The sequence below is a fragment of the Chlamydotis macqueenii genome, chromosome 2 (genome assembly GCF_036417535.1).
Source record: "Chlamydotis macqueenii isolate bChlMac1 chromosome 2, bChlMac1.mat, whole genome shotgun sequence".
In the NCBI taxonomy this organism is placed as follows: Eukaryota; Metazoa; Chordata; class Aves; order Otidiformes; family Otididae; genus Chlamydotis; species Chlamydotis macqueenii.
Genome location: NC_141557.1, coordinates 142178595 through 142198396, shown reverse-complemented (window position 1 = coordinate 142198396; position 19802 = coordinate 142178595). Strand labels below are relative to the sequence as shown.

At 37.0% G+C, this 19802-nt stretch overlaps 1 protein-coding gene across 15 annotated transcripts in view; it reads left to right on the top strand.

Moving 5' to 3' along the window:
• The window catches only part of UBR5 (ubiquitin protein ligase E3 component n-recognin 5), a 91612-nt gene that overhangs the window by 16277 nt on the left and 55533 nt on the right, over nt 1–19802 (top strand). For 12 of the 15 annotated variants that reach the window (XM_086741106.1, XM_086741104.1, XM_086741114.1 and 9 more), the window contains exons 2-8: nt 3789–3833; nt 4329–4410; nt 4583–4659; nt 5461–5580; nt 8704–8893; nt 11070–11229; nt 18616–18765. In XM_086741106.1, the coding sequence (XP_086597232.1) occupies nt 3789–3833; nt 4329–4410; nt 4583–4659; nt 5461–5580; nt 8704–8893; nt 11070–11229; nt 18616–18765 (824 nt within the window). The remainder of the gene's footprint in view (nt 1–3788; nt 3834–4328; nt 4411–4582; nt 4660–5460; nt 5581–8703; nt 8894–11069; nt 11230–18615; nt 18766–19802) is intronic. The other 3 variants (XM_086741105.1, XM_086741116.1, XM_086741117.1) reach the window with 3 other exon arrangements.

Here is a 19802-nt window from a genome sequence, read left to right as displayed (position 1 = left end):
TAGAAGTTGTCCCTGCTTGGCTTGGACAGACTGACTTTTTTGTTTTCCTCACAACTGTTTTTGAATGAATTTTGATAGGGATATTTAAAGGATGTGTTTCTTAATATGAGAGTCTTCATTGCTAAACTTTTTGTCTAGAAGTGTGCCATCTAGTGCATTTCCCCAAAAATCTGTTTGTGAGCAAAAAAACATTTTGCTTCTAACTTCATCCTTCGAAATCGTTTAAGTGCCTTTTAATTAGAATTTTTCAAAGCTTAGCCTGTTCAGGCATTCATGTCGAAGATGTGTTTTACCACAGAAAAAATCTCAGTGGAAATGTTGACCTTCCTTAATCCGAGAATTGATTAAATCATCTCTGCTCATACCTCTTCCTTCAGTGCACCATCAGTTGAAATTATTGAATTGTATTGTTAAAATTAACCTGATCTTAAATAGGTCGAGGGAGGTGATTCTTCCCCTCCCCTCTACTCTGCTCTTGTGAGACCCCACCTGGAGTACTGTGTCCAGCTCTGGAGCCCTCAGCATAAGAAGGATGTGGACCAGTTGGAGCAAGTCCAGAGGAGGGCCACAAAGATGATCAGAGGGCTGGAGCACCTCTCCTGTGAGGACAGGCTGAGAGAATTGGGGCTGTTCAGCCTGGGGAAGAGGAGGCTCTGGGGAGGCCTTATAGCAACCTTCCAGTACCTCAAGGGGGCCTGCAGGAAAGATGGGGAGAGAAACACAGGGCCTGTTGCAATAGGATGAGGGGTAATGGTTTTAAAATAGAGGGGGGTAGATTTAGATTGGGCGTAAGGAAGACATTTTTTACAGTGAGGGTGGTGGAACACTGGCACAGGTTGGTGGATGCCCAATCCCTGGAAACATTCAAGGCCAGGCTGGATGGGGCTGTGAGCAACCTGATCTGGTTGGAGATGTCCCTGCTCCTTGCAGGGGGGTTGGACTAGAGGACTCTTAAAGATCCCTTCCAACCCAAACCATTCTATGATTCTATACATTTCATATTTTTCCTTCAGAGAGCCAGTAGTAGTACAATACCATGCAACTGTGCAAACAGAAGGGCTTAGATTGTTGCACTAAATGTTTTTGTGAAAGTATTTTAAGTTTTTATTTGCACAAACATATTCTCCATACCGAATATACAAAGACATTTTTCCATTTTACTCTTGTTTTTATACTTGTTTAGTTTTGTGACTGGCATTCATGTGAATGCTTGTGGCAGCACAAGGCAGGGGGAGGAGTTGGGATGAAACCAACAGCCCAGCAGGGAATGGCACTGGGGAACTATTCCTTTTTCACTTGCTGGTGTTCTGCATCAAATTCAACTCCTCATGGTTCTCTAAGCCTATTGGGCAGTACTTGGCAATTTTGCTGTTACAGTGGATGCATACAAGATGGTTGGGGAGTGAGATTTTTTAACTTTTTTTTTTTTTTCTTTTCTTTCTTTCTGTTAGGAGAGTTCAGTACTTTCAGGTCATAGCTTACATCCTTCTTTACTCCCTCCTCTTAAATGTTGACGGCAGCCTCTTTTCAATGACCTATGCTTGTTGCATATAGACGTGTACTCTTGAGATTGGTGTTACTAATAGATTCACTGAGTATGCAAGTCTTATCTTTCTGTGCATATTTCTTCCCTACCACTTCTTATTTTTTTTTCCTTTTCCTAGTAAAAAAGGATTATGATGGCTTTTTATAGTTTGAAAAATGTCTGTTTCTTTGGTAGCGCTCAGGTTTTGCGACACAAAGCTCAGGTAAGGAAGCTTTAAGTGATGCTCCTAGACTAATCTAGTAACTATCTTCAATAAAGCGCTACTTTATTTGCTGCTAGCTTTTCATATAGGCAGTGCAATGAACTTAAAGGTGGGTTTTCTGTTCTATAATTATTACTCATGCTTGCCAAGAGCAGAAATGTTAATGGAAAACTGCTCAGGATTCCTGTGGGAAACTGTTATGTGATATACTTAAGACATGAAACTTCAAGAATGTTTAACTTGTCATATATTATGCAGCAGATCCCTGCTTGTTTTATAAAACTGTATGGTAAGCTGTGGAGTGTATGCCATTTATCTTCGGGGTTCGTTCCACATTCTCCCACAGTAGTTCACTCCTATGGGGTACCTTTCGTGCAGATTGCATGTCATAGAATCATAGAATCTTTAAGGTTGGAAAAGACCTCCAAGATCATAAAGTCCAACCATCAAGCATGTGTTCTCTCTTTCCCTTTTGTGAGTTGTCTTCACAGAAACCTTATCTGTGTATGTACTCTTGGCCTGTGTGAAGCAGTTCTGGATGGAAATTGGGAGTGTGAAACTGCCTACTTACAAACCAGCAGCTTAGCTTGGATAGCAAAAGGCGATTCTAAGCACTTTCACTTCATTCTTGCTGTCTTTTCACTGTGCTCCTTTCTTCTTGTGCTTTAAAGTTATTGCTATCGGTATAAGTTATCTTGGTCCTCAAACAGGTACAAATATTTTTTTCTTCTTTTCCTTCAGGACAAATGATTTAAACACCGGTAAGACTTGGCTGTTTGGACCTCTAATCTGTATTTTCTCTTGCTCAGGGTTTGCAAATAACTGAAGTCTGTTGTCCATAGCAGTCTGGGTGTAGAAACTGAAGTGAAGCAAGTAAAAAGAAAGAATTTAAAGACATGAGTTCAAACAGAGGAAAACAGTGCTGGTGTGCATGTCTTTTTGTTAGGTTTAGATAGATGTTGATGATTAAGGAGATTTGTGGAATGCTAGGATGAATATAGTACCAAAGGTGGGATTTTTTTTTTTTTTTTCTTAATGAGAAAGACCTTGCATTGTTTTTACAGGATTCATCTTGGTTTTATATCTTAATATAATGCAAATATTCTAACTAAAATTGGAAGGTATTTAGGGGCTTTTTCAGATTGCTTGTGAACTTTGGGAAGAAAGGATGCCAAGTTTTACCTGAAATGCCTACCTGATATTACGCAAGTATCTTTGCTGCCTGGAGAGGATCTTTTCTAAGTGGATTAGAAATGACGTTAGAAATTACTGTGTTGGTTTCTACCTTTAGACACTGTACCTTCTAAGCAGGAGTGGTCTGTGGGTTGTGGGTTGGCTCTTTTTGATTTCTGACCTTCCATTTGGTGAGATGCCATGAAAGTGAGATGGAAATACTTTTGGAAACATTCTTTCCCTTTTAGTAAAGGTGATGTTTTACATAACCCTATATATAGTGAATTTTCTCTGAATGTTTCTTCTACTAGTCGAAGCTTGTTGTTTGTCTCTTTTACCACTGGCTTTTGTGCATCTGTTTTCCTGTCTTTTCTGTTTTGGGGAACTTGCTGTCATATTTTTGACTCTGATGTGTCACATACTTGGATTTCCTAGAAAATGAAAGTCCTGTCTGGGATACTGTATTCAAGCTTATATGAGGAAACACAAGTATATCTACAGTTAACACTCATTGCTTCATCTGCTTATTTTGTGTGTAAAGTTGTAGATGGTGGTAACAAGGCAGGAGCAGTACTTCTTGATAGTGACTTGCAAAACACAGAAATGCAGGAAAACATGGGGTTTGTGGCAAAATAGTAGGTGGAAGGGTAAAACTCTAAAGCAAAAAAAACCCTCCGAAACAAAAACCTGATTTGAAGCTGAACACAGTTCTTATACAGGCTTCCAACATCAAGTAGTATTTATATCAGGCTTCATTAGGTGTGGTGGTAAGTTGTTCCCATAATGTGGTAAATACGCTGCTTAAGTGGATGTTGTATACTGTGGAGGATGTCTTTCAAACAACAGCTTCATTTCTTTTTGTTTCAGATTAAGGGAAGTTTCAGAGAAGCTGAACAAATATAATTTAAACAGGTAAGGCTTATCACGTGCTTCTGTAAATGAGTTAAGTACAATTTTTCTAACAGCAACAAGAAGGAAATGATTGTGCTGTAGATATAGCCTTAGAAAGCCTCAATACTACTAATACTCAAGTTCAGAAATGCTTCAGATAACACAGTTCTTAAATTAGGAAGAAAATGGTAGGTTTTCAGTTATGATTATATTATTAAATAAGCTCCTTATGAAAGGACTCCTTAATTTAAAGTATAACCCTTATTGTTTCTTGCTGATCAAATTAAATGAAAACTCTAATACCTTTTAAGGTTTTGGTCATTAAGCATGGAAAATGCAGAACAAAAACACGTCGTAGCTGCTTCAACTAATGTACATATTTAGTTGTTCTCAAATGTCTTTATATTGGTAACTGTCACTGCACATTGTTCCTTCTGCATACCACGTGTATTTTTATTTTTTTTTTCAGACTTCAAAAGTTTAAAAATGTTATACATGCTCACTTTTTGTTTTCAGCCACCCCCCTTTGAATGTATTGGAACAGGCCACTATTAAACAGTGTGTGGTGGGACCAAATCATGCTGCGTTTCTTCTTGAGGTAAATTACTTTTACTCTCACAAACTTGAAATCATACAGTTAAAATTAATTCCTCTAACATCAAATTGATCAACATTTTTCAGTAACTGAAGACTTGTTTTTGTTTGTGATTTTTCTGTAACTTGTGTTACGTTTCGATTTTGGACACTTGGTTTTCTTGTTTTAAATACAGGATGGTAGAGTCTGCAGGATTGGTTTTTCAGTTCAACCAGACCGATTGGAATTGGGTAAACCTGATAATAATGATGGGTAAGAAACACTTTTCTTCATATTAAATCGTTATTTTGCACTGGATAAGCAGCTTGGCTGCTTTTTTGGTTTTGTTTTTGTTTGTTTGTTCTTAAAATAGATTGCCTTTGGAATGGTTACGTTAAGTAGGTACATAATGGTTATGATGAAGCAGCCAAACAGCCTAGCTTGACAAACTGGTATAGGAAAAAATAGTAGATGTGATTCTAAAAGAAGTGAGACAGGATCTCTTTAACTTCAAGAAACAAGCTCCTCCAAAAGTAATCCTTATGGAAGAAACGGTGTTAAATTGTTAAGCTTCGTGTAGAATCTACTCTGAAAGTGGTCCCATCTGGAGAGGCTCACTTTCTAGACCTGTTATCTTCAGTCCAGGTAAGTTCCCTCTTAATAGGACTATTTAATGGTCTGTATATGAATATAAACTGCTTCTTAATATTAAAGTAGCATATGCAGGCTCAGGTTTTTGGATAGAACATCTGGTTATTACAATTTGTACATATACGCTAACTGAAAACTTAGCACAGTGGCTAACTTGAATCACTAATTAGCTTAATATGTACTTGCAACTGTGCTATTATGGATTGCCAATGTACATAGATCTGTTAGGCATGCTTTCCGCTTTCTTTTTGCAGTATACCTCTTCATATAAAGTTAGATTAGTTTGGAATATTCCCCAAGGGTGTTGCTTAAGCTGGTATGTTACCAGACTAAGTCCCTGAGAATTTAGACCTGGGATTCCAGGTTTTGTTCTTAACCCATTTGGGATTGTTTTGTGACTGATGTACCATCTTTTACTTTCAGTTCAAAGTTGAGCAGTGGCTCAGGGGCAGGAAGGACATCCAGGCCAGGCAGGACTAGTGACTCCCCATGGTTTCTGTCTGGTTCTGAAACTCTGGGCAGACTGGCAGGCAACACCCTTGGGTAAGTTTTGCTAGGATTGAGGCTGCAATCTGTTTGTTCCATATTTGAGTATATGTGTATACACATATATAAATTGTATGCAGTATGTATAAGGGAACATGTAATTACGGAAGTTGTGTAGGTAGAGTATAATAAAAAAAAAATTATTGACTTGGTTAAAATAACAGATATGCAAGTGACCCTTCAGTACCTAGGATATGGAGCGTTCTTCCTATATGTGTGAAGAATAACTTAGTTTTGGCTGTGTTGTCTTTTTTTGAACTGTTTTTTAGTTCCTTGATTTTGAAAAGTAGTTTTTTAGAGGGACACTATCAATTTAAACCCTGGTAGGCCAGCAGCATAAAGTGAGTGCATTTATACAGGAAGAATCTTCATTATCTGTTTGCAGACCTTTGTGTGCTCAGATTGTGCCTTCCTCTCCCCTGTCCCAAGTAATGAGCGATGTTTTGTTGGTTGGGTTCTTATACAAAGTAATAGGAAGGGAACATTTTGATATGCTCAGAGCCTTTAAAATTGCGCTATATACTAAATGTACTGTACAGATTCAATTTTTTTTTGTCATTGGCTTTAAAATTGATGGTGTCCCTTTATATAGCAATGTAAATTAATCTTCATTACATAATCACAATGAACTCTTCGTTATATGCTTTTGTAAGACATGTTGAACAGTGCTGCTTCCTAAGGTTACTAACCGTAGTAAGGAGAATTGTGTTTACAAGCTGTGATTTCTGCGTGTGAATTATTTGTTAAGAGGGAGGAACTACAGCTTTTCCACAAAAGTGAATTTGTTGTTTGTTACCAAATAAGCTAATATCATCTGGGGCTTAGTTGCATGAAAGGTAACACACCCCCTTACCTCTCCACAGTTTTTGTGAAACCTTTGTGCATTTGAACCTAAAATCCGTGTGTTAAGCTTCAAAGGCAAAATGGTATTGTCATGTTTAAATACTGTGGAAAGTGTAAGTCTATTTTTTTAGCTTGTTATTTTTACCTGAGCATAACCAGTTAAAATTGTTTGAAGCTATGTGCTTAGGAGACCAACCCTGAAGAGTTCCTAATTTCTTCCCTTGCATGTTTCAGAACATGGGTAGTTGAAAGTCACCAAACTATTACAGTAACAGTAGACACTATAACTGGTCTATTAAGTGGAGGGAATACTTAACATAATAAACTGAGTCTAAAAACATTCAGACTGTGGAGCCCTTACATTAGATCACTGGATTTGGAAAATTGTGAGCATGCTACAGGGCAGTGGAGAGATGTGGAAAACTAGTAGATGAGCAGAAAGATTTCCTTTCTATATTAAAATATTTATTCTAGGTTTAGACAGCTTTTATAGGAATAGCTGTGTCCTTGTGATTTTTTTTTCTTTTTTTTTTTTTTTTTTCCTTTCCTCCCTTCATCCCCTCTATAACAGGACCAAGGTACAACACACTTAGGATATTTGAATTATTATTGACTATAAATGCTTTTAACTGTTAGATGTCTTAAGACTGTCATTGATTGTTTATAACTTAAAAGTAGAAAATGCATCTGTAATAAGTATTAAAATCTAGTATGTAACCTTTTCTTTAAACCCACATCTTTCCTGCTGAGAGTTGAATTGAGAATTGTTGTGTAGGAAGAATTTGACTTCCCTGCAGCCCCTTTCCTACCTTTAGAAACAGATTAACTGACTTATTTTATTTAAAATTTCACGTTCTTCTTTGGTTTGGGTTTGATTTTGTTTTGTCTTTATTTTTTTTCTTACATTTTCAGTAGTATCTTTTTTTAAAAGCTCTTTTTGTAACTCATGAGATAAGGCTTTTCCTAAAGTTGTTGTTGAATTACTTTGTATCTTGTCATTGTCTGTGCGGTGGCTGGCTAGAATCTTGAAAATGTAAATGTGTCTGTGACAGGGCCTCATCTTAGGCAGATATTTGAGTTATTCTGTGATTGCATGGTCTTGTAAGGAGGAAAAAAAAAACTAACAACAAAAAAAAAGGATGTTAGTAATCAACTTAAGCCATAAAATGTAAGACAAATATTCTTAATTAGCTTTTATAGCTACATGTGGTATACTTTTAGCATTAATTTATTAGATACTGTTTCACAGAACATATCTCTTTTCCTTATTTTAAATGTTTTTTCTTTTTCTTGAAAGGAGTTTGAGGATTAGGGTGGTTAAGAGCAGGAAAGTTCTGCTGATAGTGATTATTAAATAGCAATAATACCATGCCCAATATCCTTTAAAGTAGGTTTGTACAGCACAGTTTAGTTAACCTTGAAGAACAAACTGGAGTTTTTTAGCCTTTCATCACAACAGAGTATCTAGTCTTACCTCCAGAACAGATTCAGTGGACAGTTCTCTGGTGTTAAGATTAGTGGGAAGTTGTAAGTATGATGAGTTGTCTGTTTCTACAAATCACTGCCTTTTTCCTCCGCTGTTTTGGTATAGACTTACAGAAAAGAAAAAAAAAAAACCTGTTTAGTCAGTTTAGGCATGTTTTTACAATGTATGCGGTTGATGTTGACTTCTCCAATAGGAATAGGTCTAGAGTAGAGTATTTCTTGAAAACCATCCATGAGGATCAGAGAACTATCTAGTGTAAGGTTTCTTTTGCAGTAAAGATCACTTTATTTTTCCAGTGTACTCTTAAGCAATTCCTTAATGTAAATCCAGTCTCAGAAATTTTAGAAGACCCATCTGAGTATGGTGACCTTCTGTCAGAGTCCACTGACCATGAAGCTGCTGCATATATGCTTTTATAGTAGGAGCTTAACAGCTGAGTGTTAGATGTTACGCTGCTGATACTGTTACTTTTAGAAACTCTTGGAATTGGTGCGTGTGTGTATTTATACATGTATATGTCCACACAACTATATGAGTAGGAAAGTGTGCAACTTCCAGTTGGAGTTCTGTTTTATATTGCTTCTGTGTAATTCAGACCTTTGTCAACGGCCTGGTGCTCTTGTTCTTACTGGTTTTGAGAGATACTTTCATAGTGTTTGTCTATGAAGTCAAACTGCAGTATTTTTCAGAGACTGTCTACAAGTTGTTAATAATAAAACTAAAGACTTACTTCTTGAAGTAGTCCCAACAGTATGCTGCTATATTAAGAAAATATAATCTGAATCTTCTAGAAGTCGCTGGAGTTCAGGGGTTGGTGGAAGTGGAGGAGGATCTTCTGGTAGATCATCTGCTGGAGCTCGAGATTCTCGAAGGCAGACCAGAGTTATACGCACAGGACGTGATAGAGGATCTGGACTGTTGGGGAGTCAACCACAACCAGTGATTCCAGCATCAGTCATTCCAGAGGAACTCATTTCACAGGTATGTGAGCTAGAAGCTGCTTGTTGCTGAAAACCTGGGGAGCTTCTCATAGCTTGTGAACAGGAATGTGTTGTAATAGTAGTGCATTTTCTACAAGGAGTAATGGCATATAATTGAAAAGATAAAGTCAATCTGAATTGCTTTTATTCTTAAATGTGTGGTGTGAGTCATGGACTTTTTTTTAATTTTAGAGTTTTTGTTTGCCAAACTTCCACTAAGACAAGGTATGTGTTTAATTTAGATGAAGAATGTCATGCATTGTTCATTTGCAGATGGAAGATGTGGTGAGAAAATAAAATATTTGATAATTGTATCAAGCATGTAGCTAATAAGTTTGTTGAAGGAGTGTAAGGTAGGGGGGCAGGTTGACTTTTTATCTTGTTTGATAAAAAGAGTGATCAATTTTAGATTTAAATTAAAGACATTAAACATATTTAATATCTTCAAATACTTCTTCATGGACACCTCTGCTTAATTTTTTATAAATGTAACTGATGAGTGTCAGGTATAAATTTCTTTACATTGCCTTTTAGTGCATGAAAGCCTGAATAAGCTGACAGACTTTGCATTGTGTGTTTAGGTGGAGTTTATTAAAACAATGTTTTTTGCCATGTTTGAAGAAAATAATACATTCAAAATATGTAACTACTTAATGCATTTTAATTCTTAGTTCAAAACAAGTTGCTGGTCTAAGTTTGAAATACAGATGTTAGTTGCTAGGCCAAAGATAATCTGCTTGCATGCTTTGAATGGCCTATAGCATGACTGGCACAAGATATGAGCTAGTGGGCAAGGTATCTACAGACTCACCAGTGTGAGACTGGCTTCCAGTTCCTTTCTTTTTGAATTCAAAACCCAGTAAAAACTGGGAACTTCTGCCTTCACAGAGAGAAGATGCTGTTACTCTGAAGTTAGGTCTAGTTTCAGGAGGTGATTTGGTTAGATGACCTCCAGCGATCTCTCTCAGCTGTGGAGTGGTGGGGTTTTTTTGACTTCATTGTTCACCTCCAGGTTTTTTGAGAGTGTTTACTGACATCCTTGATACTTTACGTGAAATAGAAAAACAGACTAATATCCCTTGGTCCAGGCAGTTCCATTCTGTAATGTAGTGTATGGTTTGTTGGCTAAGTCATAACTTTACTTCCCTTGCTGTGATCTTTTGCTTTTTTAAAAAAATAGCGTACTTTGTCTACCTTTAAACAGAAGATGTCTAAAACATTTTTGAAATAACTCTAAAGCAGACCAATGGGAAAGATCTTCACAGCTGGTCTATATAACATAGATTCTACCATGTCTTGAAAATCTGTAAACTTCTGGCATGGAATGGTAGGACAAAAAGTTTACCTCTGTGTGCTTTAAAATGTTCCTTTCTGTTTTGCTTCTCAACAGATCATTTTATTTGGTGCCTCATTTTTACTGTCTCATGAAAACATTCAGTACTGGTTTCTTACCTTCTTCATACAGTTTGTGATTTTCCAGAACTCTGTTATCTTCTTTGGCATTTGGTAGAGGGTAGTCTGTCCCGAAGAACAAAGTACTCTGAGTCCTAGAGTTAGTGGCATAGACCAGAATGCTTCTGGGTTTTGTAAATTCATTGCATCTGTTTAACATTTGAAAGGTTGGGGTTTTTTTTTCTGCATTTTCAGTTTGCTAATAAAAATCTAAATGTTGCAGAAACTGCTGAAGATAAGCCTTTAGAAACAGTACTCTGAGAGAAACAGAGGAAGTAAGGTGGTTACGTATTGAAAGGCAGTGGAAAGAGAAACCAGTGTCAAAAAGACAGGGATTGAAATGTAGTTTTGGAACAACAGTTGATTGCAAAACTCTGTTGACTGACATAGGGAGTTTAAACACTTTTACAGAAACATACAGAATATTCTCAGAAACAGATTTTTCTTATCTTTTGACTACAGCATTAAGCATTATAAGAAGTAGATTCTAAAATTCTATTAGGGAATTCAGCACCAAAGTTGGAATTTAGTGACCTACCTTGAACTGAGAGAAGGTTGACTATCTAGTACAAGATGCTGTGAAAAATCTATGTGAGCTTTTGTCTGTTTATACTGTGACTGACTTCTAAAAGTAGTCTAATAAAAACTAGAATTAAGCATTCTTTTGTTATGAATGGTTGGTGAGCTGAGAATGACCAGTAACCAATTACACTCTGCTCCTACAGGCACAAGTTGTTTTACAAGGCAAATCCAGAAGTATTATTATCCGGGAACTCCAGCGAACAAATCTTGATGTAAACCTTGCTGTAAATAATTTGTTGAGTCGTGATGATGAAGATGGAGATGATGGGGATGACACAGCAAGTGAATCATATCTTCCTGGAGGTTTGTATCCTGCAACTTGTGATAAGAAAATGCCAATATGTTCTTATTTTTCTGTACTTAAACACTGACAGCGTGCTTCATGCTGTGCAAGGTACGCAGCAAAGACAATTCTTGCTTATTGGACCAAAGTCTAAAGATGCGCAAAGTAAAAGATGCACTGGAATGTCTTGAGGGATTAGATTAGACATTGAAGAATAATCATTGACCCTGTTTGTGGGTGGCATGAAAGATTTTTTTTTTTTTTTTTTTTTTTTTTTTTAGGGTCTCGGGCTTTGTAACATCGGCATTACTTACTTCTGTATTTTGCTGCTCAATGAGATGCTGAAACTGCTGTGTGGCTTGCTCATAAAAGCTAATTCTAAAACCTTCTAGTGACTTGCATGTTTTTTACTACTAACATATTCTTAAGATACAGCAGTTTTTAGAGCAAAAACTATACAGCTTTCTTTAAAAATCAGAATGCCTCAAGTGAGGACAAAACAACTTAGAGTTGTTACAGTTAGATTGAGAATTTATTCTTCATCTCAGTTTCCCCTCATAAATACTGTAGTATTCTGGCTATACTGGTGAAATGCTGTAATTGAAGTCTGGTTATTTTTGAAGTATTATCTGTCCCATACCATTTCTTGTTACAAAAGACTTTGAGTCTTCTTTTGCATTGGCTAAATAGTTTAGGTAATCTTTTCTTACTGAGTAAACATACTTGAAAACATAGCAGCCAAATTTAATGTTTATGTTAGGTGCACTGCATGAAAAGAACACATCTAAACTTTGACTACATTAGCTTTTCTTTCTGTGTGTCAAAATGACGTTTCAATATTTTTCTAATAAATGTTTTTTTTCTGCTCATCTGGTTCACCAGGAAGGTTCATGGGCTTCCTCCATCTTTATCTTGTCAGTCATGTGATTAGACAAAGGTGGTTTTTTTTGGGTTTGTTTTTTTTTTTTTGTTGTTCTGCAGCTAAGGCTTTGTACTTCATTTTGTCTCTTCTAGTTTTAGTTGGATCTGTCAAGCTTCTTTATTTTGCTGTAGAATCAATAATCCTCTGGTGAAAGGGGTGAAAAATCTTTGTCTTGCTTTTTAGTGATCAGCTTGATAACATTACAGATGCATTGGAGGAGGTAAATTCTCCTAACCCATTCCAAGTATTGAGAGCAAGAGTTGTTACTGTAAGCATACCTGAATGCATTCCTCCAGAAACAGCCTTCAGAAGATAAATCACTGTTAATAATCATTTACAGTAGAAGTTCCTTTTACCCATACTAACCAGCTTTCTACAGCATTAACTATCCTCTTAGTCCCCATTAAGATCATAAGGATTAGTTAATAGGAACCATCTGACAACCTGTGACTGTTAGATTTTATTTGAATGTGCCTGCACTACAGTCTGTGAGTGTTTTGTATTTGAAATAGGTTAAAGCAGTATGCAGAGTTTCACTGTTCTCGCTAGCTGTCCAGAAAACAATTTTGTCCTTGGCTTAATTTTTAAAGTTCTCACCTGTTTAGACTAATCTTTCCTATAAGGGATTGCAACCTCCTAGTATTAGTATCTTTCCCATTTTTCTTTTACCCTGCAGAGAAACTGGGATAACTCTTCCCCAGTTCTTGTGGGGAAAAGATGTGGAAATGACAACTGAAATGAAACTTGATATGTCTTAACTCAGGTCTTCAAAGATGTAGTTTGCCATTTGTAGATCATGCTATACCTTCTCTCTCTGTCTTAAGTTATTTCAGTTTTATGGGCAAAAATAAGTTTGCACAGAAATTAATTAATTTGATATCTGAATGTGGTCAAAACAGTAGGAAAAGTCTAGCTGAACACTAGTCAGTGCTGTCATGACTCTAGCGTTGGTACATTAAATAGTACAAATTACTAGTCCTCGCTTGTGTTGCGTAGCCATGCAGGCTAGTTTTCAGGAAAACCTGATGGCCAGAGAAACTTAGCTATAGCTCTCTGGAAAAATATCAACGTTCTGTACTTCAGAACTACATAGAACCTTTCAAAAAGTCTTTTGCTCTAGAAACTTTGCACTCCCCTTGCTTTCACTTCTCATCTCACATCTGGACGCTCTTTTAGAACTGTAACACTAGAGTTCGTGAAAGAAAACTGTAGGTAACTGATAAATGCTATATGCATTCAATTCTTAGTGAGGTTTTTAGAAATGATTCTGAAATATAAAGAAGTTTTAAACTTTTTTTTTATTTTTTAAAACTATGTGAAATTATCCTTTAAAGCTTCTTGATTTGGTTCCTTCCAAGCAGAAAAAAAGCAAATGACAAGACTGCTTTTGCCTCAATACTTTCGAGGCTTTTGCATTTTGATTAAAAGCATATGCTAATTTTTACTTTCTTCCTTTTGCATGTCTGGTGCTTTGACCCTTAAATTTAGGGGTTATTCCTCTAAGCCTTCCAAGACAGGGAGGCATTTTAAAACACTAAGATTAATTTACATTTTATTTTAGAAATAAAAATAAAAAATAATAATTAAAAAAGCTAAGATCTTTCCAATGACTGTGAAATTAATAAATGCTTGTTTAATACATCATAATTTCATTAATATATCAGTTGTGGTAATTCCAGTTAGTGTTGTAAAGGTTATGCATCTGAATTTTTTTTTTTTAATGTACAAAAAACATGTCTCAGTTCTTCCTAAATTCTTCAAGATGTCTTAAATGAAGAGCAGAACTTTACTTTTCTGTACAGATTGCCGTCAATAAGTGTCTCTTAGATATTTATGTACCTATGTACTTTGATTTTTGGCTTCTCTAATCTAGCCCTATTTCTTTTGTTTTATGAGAGTTAGGAGAGGAATGTGGGTTAATTTAGTACATTAAAAGTACATAGGGAAAACAAGCAAGGTAAAAACTACATAGAACAAGGTAATTTAGCATAGAAAAAACTTGAAGGGCTCTAGATTAATTTTCCGGCTCATATCAGGTTGTATTAGAGGCTGCTTCTTGGCTTTGCGTTCTATTAAGCTTCTGTATAGAGATTCTGTAGAATTTAAAATATTTTGGGTTTTTATGTGGTTCAGATGTGTACATGTTTGCTCAGTAACTTCTGCATAATATATTGGGTTCTCCCTAGTTGGACTTTGAAACATAGGTTTGGCAACATCAAGACTACTTTGGATTTTGGAATTGAGATGAACTTTTTTTTTTTCTGTAAAGGAGAGAAGAGAGATGGGCTGGTATTGCAGCAGTACTTACTGTGTTGGCTTGCAGTGAGGGGAGGTGGGAACCAGAGCATAGCATAAGATCAGTTCAGTGGATTGCCTTTGGGGAAAACAATTAGGTGTATGTTTTTCCTGGTTTTTTTGTTGGTGTGGTTTGGGTAGTTGGGGGAGGGTGGGCGTTTGTTTGTGGTTTTGAATTGCTTTTTTTTTTTGTTTGGTTTTTTTTTTTGGGTGGGTTGTTTGTTTTGTTTTGGGTTTTTTTTTTTTTTTTTTAAGATGAACTTCAAGTTGGGTAATGTTTTGAATAAATCTGTCTTATCAAGAAATGAGTTCTGGAGTTCTGCTTGAGTTTGGTTTGCTAGGGAACCAAAATGCATGTTTCTGTCCCTTCACTGTCATAGTTTTGCCAATTTAATCCAAACTTGAAAGAGGAGGAGATAATGCAGACATTGAATTCTTGAATATTTCATAAAATTATGTATCTGAGAAAAGGGGAGATAACTTACGATCACCCCTTAAGGGAAAAGGTTTAATGTGAGCTTGAGATCGAATCGATGTAGGCAACGCCTTCAGTTGATGAAACCAGTGATAATGCTACACATGGAGCTATTGAAAATAAAAATTTTGTCAGTACTTGAGTTGTTGCTTATGTGCATACTGAAACTTGGATTTTTTTTATTGGTGGGGTTTTTGGGTTTGGATTTTCTTTTTACTTCCTCTGTGCTGGATATCCTTTTCCTTCCAATTTTCAATGATGTGTACTAGTGAATCATAGATATTTTCTTACCTAAACAGGTTGATCAGAGTCATCACATCTAAATGTGATCAGTTCTCATTACTTCTGATTCTCCAGAACTACTGCGTCCAGTTCTGGAGCCCACAACATAAGAAGGACATGGACCAGTTGGAGAGGGTCCAGAGGAGGGCCACGAAGATGACCAGAGGGCTGGAGCACCTCTCCTTTGAGGACAGGCTGAGAGAGTTGGGGCTGTTCAGCCTGGAGAAGAGGAGGCTCCAGGGAGACCTTGTAGCAGTCTTCCAGTACCTCAAGGGGGCCTACAGGAAAGATGCAGAGAGACTGTTCAGTAGGGCCTGTTGTGATAGGACGAGGAGTAATGGTTTTAAAATAGAGGGAGGTAGATTTGGATTGGATATTAGGAAAAAAAAAATTTACACTGAAGGTTGTAAGAACACTGGAACAGGTTGCCCAGAGAGGTGGTGGATGCCCCATCCCTGGAAACATTCAAGGCCAGGCTGGATGAGGCTCTGAGCAACCTGATCTAGTTGGGGATGTCCCTGCTCCTTGCAGGGGGGTTGGGCCAGATGACCTTTGATGGTCCCTTCCAACCCAAACCATTCTATGATTTGGTGAAATATATAGAGTGTGGTCTGATTCTGGTCTAACGTGACACAGGAGTTGAATGATACCATCCCATGGGATTTTTCTGAAAAGCAGGAAAATAAAGTCAGAGAATGGTTTAACCCTGGACTCTTAAACTGGATGTAGCCTTGCAGTATCTGTGTTTTCACAGCACTAAAAACAAATTCCAGTGATGTTTGAAGGGGAGTGGATTTGGCTCCTATCCCTACTGGTTTTAGCACCTTTGTTTGCTGGTATAGAAAATGGAAGAAGGAGTATCTCCTGCAGAAATATTGGGAGAAAATTAAAATCTGATTTGAAGGTGAAATAAGAGGGTAAGAAAAGGCTTCATTTCCTCACTCATCTTAATGCATGTTTAGCAAAAACCCACATAGTTTTAGTTCTTAAGTCTAGTGGCTTGAATTTGTACTTTCCTTTTTGGAAACACAGCTAAAGATACCTAACATGGTGGAATGGCTGTGTATGTCACCAGTTAGTGTGTATTTTCTGTCAAGAGTATTTCTGTCTTAGCTTACCTTAAAAGAAACATATTATCCATTTCAAACAAGGCTGGAGAGTTCTTTGCTGTACTGGCCAATCCTCTTCCTAAAAAGAGATCAAAGTTTTTTTTTCAATTTTTGGCTAGATAGTGACCAAAGAATATGAAGGAGTTGCTAGACTGTAGAGAGGTTGGAGCTTACCTAGGAAGAGATGGTCACGGTGGATGTGGGAGGAGAGAAGAGGAACAGCGTGTGAATACTGGGAGGTACAGCAGAGCCTTAGCTGTATTTCTAGCTGTTAAAGTCTGGTACTTGCAAGTTGACTCTCTTAAGGTGAGGTGTGCTCCTGCTTTATTGTTGCAGAAGGCCAGTGCAAAATAGATAAAGTAGCAGGTAGGATAAGGCTATTTTGAGTAATTGGAAGTGTTTTAGTAAGACAAGCCTGTTTGCCCAATCTGAATTTTTTTACTAGGATTTCCAAGCAATCTGTCAAGGATGACTTCCTAAAACCTACTGTGTGAACCACTGGGTCCCAAATGGTGTAGTTTTAGAACCATAGACTACACTTGAGAGGATTACTTAATGCGAAAAGCATTCGTGCAGGTCTTGCTTGCTTTGAAATCCACAGTGCTCACTAGTTACGGCGCTCTTTTTCTGGGGACAACTGGTTGTAGTTGGTATGTGTTACGTTTCCTGGAGATGAGAGTTTAGAAATTTAAGGATGGATATTTTGATGAGGATGTGAATGTCTATTAATGCTTTCAATATCAATGAGTGGAACAGTAAAGTGAATTAATACTGGCTATAAGTGTGGACGTCTGTTTCTTTTTCAGTTTTTGGATACCCTTTCTCTTGTGGTTCCCCCCTCAACCTCAACACTGAGAAAAAGACCCATGATAATCAGTTCCTACTGTTAAAAATGCTTTTATTTAACTTCAGACCTTGATTTCTAGCCACTGTTTTGTTTTATGCTTACTATGAGGTAGAGGCTGAGAACTAGATGTGTTGAAATTATACGTGCTCCTTCAGCGTTTCCTGAAGGGACTCTATTGCCTCGTGTTGGCTTCACAAGTGGTTTAAGCAGATGAGGTGGTCCTGCCTGCCAGAAGGAGCTATCCTGCCATTCCGTTAAATGGTGGTGAGGTTTGTGTGCCTGCATGGGCTAGCTGAAACGTCATTTGTGGAGTCTAATTTTTTTTCTGTCAGATTTGCTTGAAATTTTGGGAAGAGGCAGAACTGTCTCCTTTGCAGCAGAAGGGTCCTGTCAGCTTTGCTGCATGTGATGAGGCAGCACCTTTGGGGTTCTGTTTGACTACCTGGTTAAGTCAGGCTGAAGATTGCTTCCCACTTTACCTCTGTACACTATGAAGTATTGCTCTAAGCCAAATTAATGTGCTGGTTGTAGACTTAGAAATCCCACCTTACTCTGAGGAGGTACCTGCCACAGTGATGAAGGCAGGCAGTAGGACTGTCCTTTCTATAGCAGCAAGATGATAGTCAGGTTTAGTGGTCTTGTCAGTCCGTGTTGCTGGACTTCAATTAATTACATGAATTTTCAGTAGCCTCTTTTGTGTGTGGATAGTAATTATACTTTAGTAAACAGAAGGAAATTGTTTTATACTTTAATGATGATCAGTACTTCAGAGAAACTCAAGTTTTCTAAAATAGAAGTTAGGGCAGTTGCAGTATTTCAGTTCATCTTTTTGGTTTTGATTGTTTGTTTTTACTGCATGGTATTAAAGAAAGATGCTTTTTCCACATAACTGTTGTTCTTAATGTAGCTACCACTTAAAGCTTTTTACTGAGAGCTGCAAGCTACTAGCCTGTGAATTAAACAGGTACATCATTCTCTGAAAGAAACGTTCTATGGAGGAACGCAAAGTCCTTGGCACTAAAGATGTGGTTTTGTGAAGGCCAGCTTTCACCATGAGTTCTGTCCCTTAATTCTAGGTCATCTTTGCAGTTCTGCATATGTGCATGAGTGTGTGTGCACATGTATGTATATGTATCTGTGTTATCCTAGCGCTTTGTTCTTTCAAGTGATGGGCTAAAGTTTGACTTTCAGGGTTACAGAAAAATGTGTTTTGGGCAAGTCTTGTTTGGGAAATGTGGTTAGATAAGTGACAGAGTAGTTCTTGTAGGGAAACTGGTTTTGTTCACTGGTCTGCCAAGCTTGATTGTAAACGTGGTTGCATAGGAGGCACATGAGTTTGCACTGGTGAATCTGAAGAGCAGAAATTAAATTAATAGATAGGATTTTTTTGTTTTGATATTTGTTTAGTTGATGGTCTCTCTGGCTGATGTTTTAAGTAGCTGATTATTCACTTAAGACCCTTGTCTCCTCTTATAGAGGATCTTATGTCTCTTCTGGATGCTGACATACATTCTGCTCACCCAAGTGTCATTATTGATGCTGATGCTATGTTTTCAGAAGATATTAGTTACTTTGGTTATCCATCCTTTCGGCGCTCATCACTTTCCAGGCTAGGCTCATCCAGAGGTAATTTTGCACCTTTTTTCTTTGTAATAAGTAGTTTGCTGTGGAAAAAGCTAGTGATAGTACACACTGGTGGTTTAGATTCTTGTTTAATGTGAAAGTAGACTGTGATATGTTATCAAATATAGAGTAGACAAATAGACTGTTACTCATTATCAAAGTTATTAATGAATTCTGAATATTAGCAGGTAAGTTCTGCAAGAACCTTGATAGTCATGTGTTTTAAATTGTTCATCATTGGTGCTGCAAGGTGTTATAAAATTTTTGCATGTTAAGTTTATTTTAAACTGTAGTGTAAGTACCTACTAATACATAGATTGCATTACACATATTTAATTTGGCTCTAAAAGGAGTAATAATTGATGACATGCAGCATTCTTAATCTTTTTATTCCCCTTCCCCACTCTCTTCTTTTGGGTTGCTCTTTGTTCGCTGTTCTTCACGTTTACTGAATTGTTCCATGACAGAAGTTACCTTTATGGAATGAGGAACTTTAGATACTAAGGAGGGAGAAGTAGTCTAAATTTTACTTTTTGGAAGCATGTTTATAGTTAGATAAGGAAAACTATTGGCGGCTGATTTAAAAAAAAACAAACAACTCCTTGAGTAGTGTTAAGGTGCTTTTTTAATTTTTTTTTTTTATTTTTTTTTTACACTTAAAAGACTTATAACAGACCACATGGCAATTTCCTGTCTTTTTGAAGCTGTTGTGCAAGTGCCTAGAGTATTTCCAAACTGTTAATCCAACCTCTGCTGTGATTGTTTGTTTAGTACAGTTTTGTTGCCTTTCATTAAAGTGTTTTAGTATACTAATTGCTGAACACCTAAGTTCCTGTTACAAAAGTATTAGCTAGGAGTCAGTGTGGTGTTTGCTAGAAAATAAGTATGGTACTTTATGAAAATATCTGTAAGACAAGCTGTTGTATTTGGCTTATGTAAAAACTTTCCCATTTGTCTAAAAGACCCAAGACTTGGTGTAATTTGTTGAAACTATGATATAATAATGTGGTCATCTCATAGATGTAATTCCAGTTTATTTT